The 10,715-nt window shown below is 55.5% G+C and overlaps 1 protein-coding gene across 2 annotated transcripts in view; it reads right to left on the bottom strand.

Annotated features, from left to right (window-relative positions):
• TBX5 (T-box 5) overlaps positions 1 to 10,715 on the bottom strand; it is a 52,506-nt gene that overhangs the window by 40,481 nt on the left and 1,310 nt on the right. The window contains exons 1-5 of one of the 2 annotated variants that reach the window (XM_010828560.1): positions 9,421 to 10,518; positions 7,554 to 7,738; positions 5,780 to 5,874; positions 3,536 to 3,655; positions 2,534 to 2,681 (exon numbers count right to left, since the gene is read on the bottom strand). In XM_010828560.1, the coding sequence (XP_010826862.1) occupies positions 2,534 to 2,681; positions 3,536 to 3,655; positions 5,780 to 5,874; positions 7,554 to 7,700 (510 nt within the window). In that variant the 5' untranslated portion in view covers positions 7,701 to 7,738; positions 9,421 to 10,518. Of the gene's footprint in view, positions 1 to 2,533; positions 2,682 to 3,535; positions 3,656 to 5,779; positions 5,875 to 7,553; positions 7,739 to 9,420; positions 10,519 to 10,715 lie in introns of those variants that run through there. The other variant, XM_010828559.1, reaches the window with a different exon arrangement.

Below are 10,715 nucleotides of genomic sequence, written 5' to 3'. Positions count from 1 at the left end.
GGGACAGTGTGGAGACATCAGCGCGAGGGCGATCTAATGGCCCTTAATTTCATTAGGGCGGCTTTGGATTCCGAGTCCGGAGTTTAGGGTGGGAATGCGTGGCCGCTGGGGAGTCCCGAGCCGCTCCTCCTCGGGCGCAGAAAGACCTGCAACTCACATGGGCGGCGGGCGCGGGGCTGTGCGCGCGCCTTCCCTAGGGGTCTACCCCAGCGCGACCCCAAAGGCACACCCAAGTCCCCAGAGGGAAAGCTAAGGAGCCCAGACCAAGGATTCACGGAGGCCCCCCACCAACGGCTCCTAGCCTCCAGAAGGATGCGGTCCTGGGAAGATGCAGGCAGGTCCTTTACAAAATGGTCCTCTCTCTGTTGTTTAACGTAAAGCCTAGCTTCAGCATGCTTTCCCAAACCTAACAGCCCACGCGCCAACTCCCACGCAAGCTGGAGAGTACACCTGGCTTGGATGCACCACTAGCTGGACCCTGCCGGCAAAATACCCGGTTTAAACGCAAAGGAGGCCCCAGTATTTTGCCCAGAAAATACCCACTCTGCCCCTTTGCAATCTCTTCCTACAGCGTAGAAAGGGAATGAATCTTCTTCCTTCTCTCTGCTCTGCCAGAGTGGCCAGTCCGGTCTCACACCAACCCCGTGTACAGCGGAACTGAAAGCATCAGTGAAGAACCTGTGGTCCCCTTCCACCACTGGACCCTGTGGGCTCAGGGTATTAGCCCTAAGGCCTCAGGAACCTGATTTTTCATTTGAACCTTCACAAACCTTCCTCCCTCCTGACCAAATGCATCTGCACCCAGGCCCCTCAGGTCCCCAAACTGGGGATCATGTGTTTGTTGATCTTCTCTCTAAACAGAGTGGCAGGACCTGGATCGCTTCTGGAATTAGACCTAGCCTCACATCCTCCTTCCCCAATACAAGCTGTGTGACCTTAGGCAGGTCATCTCCCCTCCCGCGAGCTCCCAGTTATAAATGCTTTATTTCCATCCTCTTCTCTAAGCTGCTCTGAGGGTCAAATGCCCTGAGATGGGACCACCTCAGGGTGGTTCCACCCCCGACTCGTTTGGTGGAATCAGCAAACTAAAGTTTCTGAACTCTGAATTCAAAGATTATGTTCTGTCCTGGTAATCATGTCCAATGAAGAGATTTAGGGACGTTTCCCCCAAAATCCATGTTCTGTTGGTTTTTCTTTGGGGAACAGAGAATGATATCCTATAGAGAATCTGCTGCTGCTACTGCTAAGTCACTTCAGTCGTGTCCGACTCTGTGTGACCCCATAGACGGCAGCCCACCAGGCACCCCGGTCCCTGGGATTCTCCAGGCAAGAACACTGGATCTCTAGGAGCTACATATTCTCTTGGAAGGCAGGAGACTACACCCGCAATATCTTGCAGTTTCAGGGGGTTCCCCCGGCCCCTGTCTCTTAGGGTCAATCCAGATTCCAGGTGTAAGAGCCTGATCTGGGCTTGCCCACTCTGGGCATGGTGGGAGGAGAGGGAAAAGCTGGAAACTGGAACAAACAGATAAACCCAAGAGTGTCAAGCTCAAAGGGGCTTGGGTACCAGAGTTCGCCTCTGGGGGGGTTGGTCTCCCCATCTATAAAACAGGAAGCAGAGGGCCTAGGGTCTCCCTTTCATCTAGATCATCCCAATGATAAGAGGATTTGGAAGGAGGTAGGTAAGGCATCGGCTTCCCTGGTGGCTCAGTGGTAAAGAATCCACCAGCCAATTCAGGAGATGTTGGTTCCATCCCTGGGCTGGAAATATCCCCTGGAGAAGGAAATGGCAATCCATTCCAGTATTCTTGCCTGGGAAATCCCATGGCTAGAGGAGCCTGTCGGGCTACAGTCTGTGGGTTCGCAAAGGGCTGAATACAACTTAGCGTCTGAACAACAACAACAAAAGGTAAGGTATAAGGCTCCCACTGTGGTCCAGCCTTTGTGATCTGTGCCGAGTACCCACCGAGCTAGAGGGCCCATGTTTTCTGCAGGACTGCAACCAGTCCCTAATCACAGATGGGGCTGAATGAACAGGAATTCCAGGCCCGGAATGAACAGCTTTAGTCACCCACAACCCCTGTCCCTCAGCAAAAGCAGGTTGGCTGGATGCTGGCATCAGAGATGCAGGGTGAGCCCCAAGCCAGGAGAACCAAGGGACTCAATCACCAGCCAGCCGGGAAAGACACACTCCAGAGTGTGGATTAATGGACAACAGGAAGGATTGCCAGGGGCAGATGCCTGAGCAGGAGAGAGGGGGAGAAAGCCAGGAAGAATTAGAAGGTGTGAGAAATAAGAGAAAAGGAAAGAGAGATGAAAAAGAGGCAAGGAAAGGGAAAAGAAAGAAGGCCAGGTCAAAAAGGTAGAGGGAGAAAGAGGCCAAGGCGTTGAGATGGAGCAAAGAAAGAAGCATGGGTGGGCACAAGGAGCCAGGAAGAAAGAGAAAGTTCTGGAAAAGAGGGAGAGGAGGGGGAAGGTGAGAAAGAGAGGTGTGGACCTGCTGATACAAGAAAGGACCGCGGGAGGTACTCACATGCCCAAATGGGTCCAGGTGGTTGTTGGTGAGCTTGAGTTTCTGGAAGGAGACGAGCTGCCGCATCCAATGCGCCCCCGTGGCCGGCGAGTCCGGGTGCACGTAGAGGCGGCCCGGCATGGCGGGTTCCGCTTTGCCCGTCACAGACCTAGACCAAGGAGAGGCGCCACCCGCCTAGACTTAGCGCACCGCGGTGCCGGCTGCTTCGCGAGCCGGGCGACGGCTGCTGAATACGAGACAGATCTGGAAACGGCCTGACCCTCAGGTCTTGCTCGGGAACCTACAATGCCAGATGCCCAGAAAGCCTAGAGCCGGTGTCCAAGTGAGCGTTCCCCCCACCCCACACTCGACCAACTGACTGGCTCCTTCGCCTTCCACCTAATTCCTTCCCCAGCACCAAGGGCTCCATCTCGCAGCATCTCTCTGCCCACGAACAACTGGCGCATTCTGGAAAGCTTGGATGTGCACAAAAGTCTCGGGGAAAAAAAAAAAATCCTTGCGGGCTTTCCAAAGGGGCTTCGTCTTCAAGCCTCTGCACTCTTGGCAGCTGGGAGAGCAAAGTACCCAAAGAATGAACCTCTCCTCTCCTGCCTGTTTAACTCAAATACCCCGGATGTATTTTGCAATTTCATAAAACAGGCATGTTCAAAGCAGGTAACTCATAAAAAAAAAAAAATAACTGTTAATGGTTTATGCCCCCTAGAAATAGCTCCAACGCTTGGGAACAATACCCTGTGTAAAGATCCACAAACCCTCCAGTCCAGCAACAGACAGCGGCACTTTACTTCCTCTGAGCCTCAGTTTTCCCATCTATAAAATGGGAGCTACTGGCTGCTCTTTCTTTTTTTCAGGGTGAGGTCAGGAGGATGCAGAGCCGTGGGCAGCAAAAACCTCTAGCACACAGTAGGAGCTCAAAACAACGTTTATTGGTTCGGTGGGGAGAGGGAAGTTGGGTTTGCACGGTCCACCCCACCCTTCCCACCCTGCTACTGTGTTGCCTACCATTTATTATCTGCGAACTTGTATCTGTGGTCGTCCGCGGGAACGATGTCCATGAGAAGAATGTACTTCGTTTTGGGATTCAGGCCGGTCACCTTCACTTTGTAACTGGGAAACATCCGCCTAGAAGGGGCGGAGGCGGAGAGACAGAGACAGGGAATTAATCCAAATATTCTGAAGATCGCATCCACAAATTTTTATGCAAAGAATCGACGTATCTTTTACGAAACGGAGGAGATACGGTGGCCCCTGCTCCGCACTTGCCAAGATCCAGCCCAGGTTTCCCTCCAAGTTATGGGGAGGAGAAAGGTCCGGAGCTGAGCAAGCAAGCTGGGACTACACCTATCTACCGGAGGAAATAGAAACCAGGAGGAGAGAGCTTCTAGAGACTAGTTTCAAACAGGGCCAGAAAGGGACCCCGCATTTCGATTCTTGCTAAATGCTCCTTTCAGAGCCAGACACCTATTTTCTTATTCGGGGGCAGGGAAATGCTTATTAGGTTTAAGGGCGGAAAAAAGTGGCCAGCTTCGCCCAGCCAGGTGCTTTGGCCCTTCTGCGCAGAGCTGCCCGTCACGTGAGCACCCAGGTGGGTGCGCCCTGGGACTGCCGGCGCGTGGGTGCCCACACAAGGTGCATCCTGGCCCCAGTCCTCTGCCCCCAGGGTATGGCTCAGCGCGTGACCTCTGACACGAATCTCGACCAGGAATTCATTCATAAATGTTTCACCGCTTCTCCAAGGCGCTGGAACTCTAACATGGAGAGTCTAAACGTTTTGCCCCTCCGCGAAGAAATTTGGTTTTGGAAGAAGCTGATCCCTGCGCGAGATAGGGTGCTTGGAAGGAGGTTCCGCAGCCCCGAATGCGCCGTGGCCGCTCCCTCTCCGCGTCCAGGCGCACTCCCGGGTCTCCATCCCGCCTCCGATGGAGGCCGCCCCGAAAGCCTTCCCAAGGCCGATCGGGATTCAAGAACCAGTGGCTGGAACCTGGCTCGCCAAGGGATGGCGGGAATGAGTGAGGGAGCCCTCTCCCTCGGGCCTTAGAGCCTCGCCTCACAGTGTTTATCTGCCCGAGGGAGCGAGCCTGGAGGCGGAGGCGCAGAAGGCTTCGCAGGCCTTTTATAGTTAAATCCCGTCGGCTCAGGCTGGGGAGGGGGAAAGGAGGCCCCGGCCACTCTCTCCTTCCTCGGCGGCGGAATGGGAAGAGGACTTGAGTTCTTTGGTATAAACAGAACGCGCCTCCTAGTTCACTGGGGCCGAGCAGGGGAGCAGACATTGTTTAATTTCAAATAATAATAAATGTCACTGTTGTCAGTTTATTGCGGGGGGCTTGGGCTGGAGAAGCGGTGGGCGTCTGGAGAGGCGGCTCCATCCGCCCCCTTCACACACTCGGTGGCTCGGGCCTACCGGCTCCTCGGCTTCACACGCAGGCCGGGGCTTTCTGCCCCTTAAGGACGAGGAGGGCCAGTCCAGCATTGCTAGGGCCGCGGCGGGGTGCTCCCAGCGCCGGGACGCACGCCCGCGCGCACCCAGACGCTGGGACACCGAGCAGCACGACCCTCCTACCCCCTCCCCCAGAAGTCTCGCATTTCTAGCTAAAACTCTGCGAGCTTTTAAGAGGAACTCTGGGGGTGAGTGTCTTGACGAAACTGCCGTGTTTATCGGTGTCTGTATATAGAGCCCGGCCGAGCCCCGGTTCAGTTTCAAAGGCTTCGCCTCTTTCTATAAACAATGAAAGAGGTAGCGAACACACTCAACGATTCCGAGGTTTGGCGATCGGGTGCGACCCTGGAACCGCTCCAAGGTCAGGGAGAATGGGAAGGAGGGTCTGGGCGAGGAATCAAGTCTGAGATCCCATGAAACCCAAAGCCCCCCTCTCATCTTTGTGTGTCTCGGCACCTTTCTGTTTTCCCGTGGGCTCTCCCATCTCATCTCTTCTTTCTCTCATTACTGATCCATCCAGAGAGCGTGGCCTCCCAAGCTCTGGGTCTTCTTATATAGGAGGTGGCAGAAATGCCCAGTTTCAAGAATCAAATCTTTTAGGTACTTTATTTCTCTTACACTGATGGCGATCTCTGGGGGAATTCACTATGCCTCTTTAACCACAATAGAGTCAAACAAAATATATTCATATTCCGTCTCCGTCTCTCTCCTCTCTTTGTTTCTATTCCCTCCTTTCTCTGATCTCCCACATCTTTCTTCATCTCTACCACAAGCTCCCTCCACCTCCCCCACAGAGGAGACCATCTCACCTGCCAGCCTTGGTTATGATCATTTCTGTGCCCACTTCGTGGAATTTCAGCCACAGTTCTCTTTCATGAAGAAACACCTTGATCCCCTCCATGCCCTATAGGAGGAGAGAAAAGTCACACAGAGAAGACCTGGAGACAATGAGCCTTCCCTCCCCACACACCCTGAAAACACAGAGTTTTCTCCTCCTTCCCCTTCAAGCCAGTGGGCTTATAGGCTGAACCACTGCTCCCAGTCCCCAGCACTGTCTGGGCTCTGGAGCAGCCCCTGCCCAGGAATTTGTGTGTGTGTGCTCTGTCCAGGAAGGTCTTAACCCCATGGTGCAGATCTGTCTCATTCTAATGCCACCAACATAAGGCTAGAGGAAAAAAAAAACCCCAACCATCAGGGCATTCCAGAATGTGCATGGGGAGGATGGGGCTGAGGGGGAAAAAAAAAGAACCAATTACATTTTAGCCAAGAGGCAGCTAAAAGAAAAAGGAAAAGGAAAAAAAAAAGCCTCAATCTCGAAAAACTCACTCAGGATATTCCAATGTAGGCACCCAGATGTCCACACAAAAACACAGATGTGAGAATACTGTATATGTGTGTGTTTAATCTCCCTATGGTGGTGCATATATAGACATAGGTGAAATTTAAATTTTTTAATGTTTATATATTATAATAGGTTGCCACAGTCCCAAACAAAACTTAATTATCAAATCTCAAATATCTCTATGAATATGCCTCCTAGGCCCTCCTCCCATCCAGCTTCATTCACTTCAAACTGTTTTGATTCTGGGCACAGCGATTTAACATCCCTGGTATCAACTACAAGTTTTACAAAACTGATGCATATATATATACATACATATGTCTTCATTTTGCAATAACTTGGAAACGTCTAATAGGTAGATTTGTTTTTTCCTGGAAGAAAACCTCTTAAGTTTCTGAAAATGCGTGCCCTCTGCGACGCTACAAATATAGGGGCATATTCCTGAGATGGGAAGGGCAGAGGAGAGAGGCGATGGAAAAGCCAAGAACGCCATCGAAATCCCAAAGAAGGGTTTCAGCTACGTGCAAGTATCTCTCCAGGTCAAGACAACCACTTCCAGCCCTCTGACACCCTATTTAAAAATCATCAAGGTCTACAGAGGACGCCTTGAGCGCCCAGGGCGCCCGGGTGAAGGGCGCAGAGCGAGAGGCGAGGCTTCACGCTCGGCTGGGGCCCAGCTTTCAGCCAGGCGAGCCCGCGGCTCCCCGCGCCCTCCCCTCCCAGCCCTTCGCGCTCCCCGCCTGCCGGCCCGGGCCTCGCCAGTTCTCCAGGCCCCGGACGCCAGACAAACGATGCGGCGCGCGGAGCTGGGGCGGCGACGCGGAGGAGGCAGGCGGAGGCGAAGGCTAAAGCAGATCTGAAGAGGGGTCAAGCCATCGCTCATGCCGGCCTGAAGCGGCCGCTGACCCGGCCCTTAATGAGGCGTTCAGACCGAGTTTACACCTCGTGCAGCAGGAAAGGAAGGATCTGGACCCTTGTTCGCTGGCTCCAAAGAGCCGGATCTTTATGACTCTCCTAACCACTTCCACTGATTCAAAAATCCTATGGCCATAAAAATAGTCGTCACAATACAGAGGATAGAAATACACTGGCATTTGGGGAGGCATGGCAGAGAAGGGTGGAATTGAATGGGGATAAAAAGAAAAAGGGTAATTATGGGCATTGCCCCCGCTTCCTCCTCCGCCTCAACCCCTGAAAAGAGGGGCTTTGGCTTCTGCAAAGGGCCCCGAGGCCCTTCTTACCTGCTGGGTGAAAGCCGCCTGCGGGGACGACGGGGACTTGCTGGGGGCCCCTAGCGCGCTCTCGGGTTTGGAGTCACAGGGTAGATCCTTGGCGTCTGGTTCCAGGGGTGTGTGAGCCAGGCCAAAGCCCTCGTCTGCGTCGGCCATGGTGATCCCTGGGCCCTGCGACCGCTCGGGGTCCTGCTCTGAGGACGGGAAGGCCAGCGACAGACAGATGAGATGGGGGCGCAGAGAGAGAAAAAGAGAAGGTTGGAAGCACAGTTCTGGTGACAGGAGGGGGCAGTTACTAGGCTGCCACTCGCGGTTTCCAGCTCGCAGCACCTCCTTCCCCCGCTGAAGGAGGCTGCAGAAGGTCCCGTTATTCTTAGCATTACTATTACTTTATGACCACGCACATCCTCTTGCGAAAGCCCCGCGTCACAGCGGGAGGAGGCGAGGCCCGCATCTCCGCTGCGCAGGCTCCCCCGCGATAAGCGAGCTGCCCGTCAAATTTGTCTGGACTTCTGGAAGAGCCAATAAAGATAAGGCCTGGGTATTTTTGGAAGCCATTGGGTACTAACCCAAAACAAAACAAAACACAAACCTACTGCCCTGAGAATTTTTTCTCTTCGTCAAATTACAGGAGGCCAGCAGAGCCCTGTTGATGAAAACTGGCAACAGGAGTATTCCCTGCAGTAGCCAAAATGCCTGAAATAACCCGCCTCTTGCAAAAGATCAAAAACAGGAGAGGAAAGATCCACAGAAGAGGCCAGGTCCTGAAAATTCACGTTCATCAGTTCCGGGCCTTAAACTTAGAAGTCCTTTAACATTAAGAGTCCTCCCTTTCCCCCCAGTCGTAAGCAACGTGAAAAATAAAAAAGGAGTCAAACAGAAAGGTCGAGAAAGCGGTCGCGCTGCGGTTCGTAAGGAGGCGCGCCCGGGTGCCTGAAGCCAGCACGGGGCCGCCGGCCTCCGGAGCACGTTTTTCTCGGCTCTCCAGCCCCAGCCGGGCGTTTTGTCGAGCGGCCTGACTGAGGGGAGCTTCTCCGAGCTTCAGCCGGGCCTGGTTCGCTGGAACTGCAGGCCTAAGCTTGGGGCTGGCGACGCCAAAGCGGTTCCCGGATAAGTCCTGAGCTTCCGGCGTTGAACCCGCCACTGAGATCCGACGCGAGGCGCCTAATGGCCCAGGTTTTACAGGCATGTGAGGTCGGAACACGCAAAATAGCAGCTGCAGAAGGGTTCAAGCCCTGAGGAGCCTGCCCCATACTCTGATCGTCTTCCAATCTCTTCTACGTTCCCAAGTAGGGATTTCCTCCCTCAAAACCCGGGAACGCTGGGAAGGAGGCGCAAGAAATGCCGCCCCCAATTTTAGCAGCCGCTCCAGCGAAAGGCTGGATCCCACTCCCCCGATCTGCCGTGGCCGGAGACCCAGAAATGGTACGGAGGCGATCGGCTACTAAGCACGATTTCCAAGCCGCCTCCTTCACCACGCCCTTGAGGTTCGGGGGAGGCGGTGATGGGAGCCCCGAAGCCGGCTCACAACAAAAGAAAGCGGTGCTGGCGTCCCCACGTGCGCTCCCCTGCACCCGCCGGCCGCGGGGACAATCCCAACCCGAGCCCTGGCCGAGGTTCCGGAGAGCTGGGGGGCTGGCGGGCCCGAACGAGATGCGGTTTGACAGAAGCAGGCCGCGCGTCCTGCAAACCTCCACGCCTCTCCCCCAGCCTCGGCTCCACGCGCCGGGCAGCTCCGGGCCGCGGAAAATCGCTGGCGAGCCAGGCCCTGCAGAATCCCCGGGCCAGGCTCGAGAGCCGCCTTGCGCGCCTCCCCGAGCCGCCTCGGCAAGCGGGCTCCCTCCCCAGCCTCCCGGGCCATCGGCGGAACGGTTACCTCGCTCGGTGAAGCCGGTGCATTCACCACATTCCTTCTGACTCCTAGCAGGGAAGCCGGCGGCGAGGCGGGGGCGCGGGCATGGTGGCTCCGGGGTCTACGGGGGAGACTGCTTCCCCGGACCGGCGGCAACCGCTGCCTACAAAGGGAGCACCCACCGCGGGAGCCTCGCCGCAGCGACTGCCTACAATCCAACACACACCTCCTGCGCCGTGCGCTCACTCTCCCTACAGGCTTCCAAGTTGTCAGGCGCCAGCAGGGCTCTCAAGAACGCCAAAACAGCAGCCTCCCGGAGCACCCCCAATCTCGGTGCCCGGTTCTCCCTTGCACCCCCAGGGAGGGAAAGCTGGGAGACAAGAGGGAGCCTGGGAATGGCTGAAGTCCTTGCTGAGCGCGGCTTTCAGGGTTAAAGTTCCGGAATCCGAGGTAAGAGTCTATCTCTCTCTCTCCCCCTCTCCCCCTCTCAGAAATACAAGCCGACTCAGCTGAGCTCAGTGACGTTGGGCTGCCTTGATGCTTGCAGAGTACTGAAATTGCCTATCCAACTCGCTCCCACTGCACGCTGCCTGCCTCTGTCTGTCTCTTCCTCCCTCCCTCTTTTCCTCCCCCCTCCCTCTCCCATCCCACTCCCTCCCCCAACCACCTTTTCCATTAGATTTCCCGAACACTCAAATCACAACACGAGTCTCAAACCCAGACCTCGAGAGCAGCCCCCTCCTTCCCACCCCCTTCCCAACCTCCATCCATCTCGGCTTCTCTGAGCGCGGCTCGGTGGCTGCAAAAAATCCTGCACAAATCATCGCAAACCCGCTCGCCTTCTGCCGGGGTAAATAATCTCGGTGTCGCGGGCGGTAAGGAGAACAGGAGTCTGAACGCGCCAGGCGTGCACACACCCGCCGAGAGCCTCCTCTGCAGCCTGGCCCGCGTTCTCTCTCTGCCGCTGACCTCAAGACAGGAGAGCTGCCTGACCTCGCCTGGCCCAGCCTGCCGCCGCTAGCCGCCCTGACATCTCCCCCCTCCCCACTCATCACCCCGACTCTAGGCGACTCAGGGGTGAAGGCAGGGTGAAGGTGCGTTGGGATGGGGGCCGAGATCAAAGATGCCCAGAAATTACCCTGGGCTCCCACCCGCCCCCCCCCCCCAGAGCCACCAGACCTCCCTGGCTGGAGGTGTACATAGGCAAGTGCCCAGTTTTATTAAAATAATCAAACAGTCACTGGGGGCTGGCTGGGGTTTCATCTCCACTCGGCTCCTCTCTCTGCCCTCCCCTTGTCTGAAATGTATTATTTGGAGGG

This window comes from Bison bison, unplaced genomic scaffold (assembly GCF_000754665.1).
Source record: "Bison bison bison isolate TAMUID 2011002044 unplaced genomic scaffold, Bison_UMD1.0 scf7180017864495, whole genome shotgun sequence".
In the NCBI taxonomy this organism is placed as follows: Eukaryota; Metazoa; Chordata; class Mammalia; order Artiodactyla; family Bovidae; genus Bison; species Bison bison.
The sequence above is the reverse complement of the archived record's forward strand: the minus strand, read 5'-3'. Positions and strand labels throughout refer to the sequence as shown.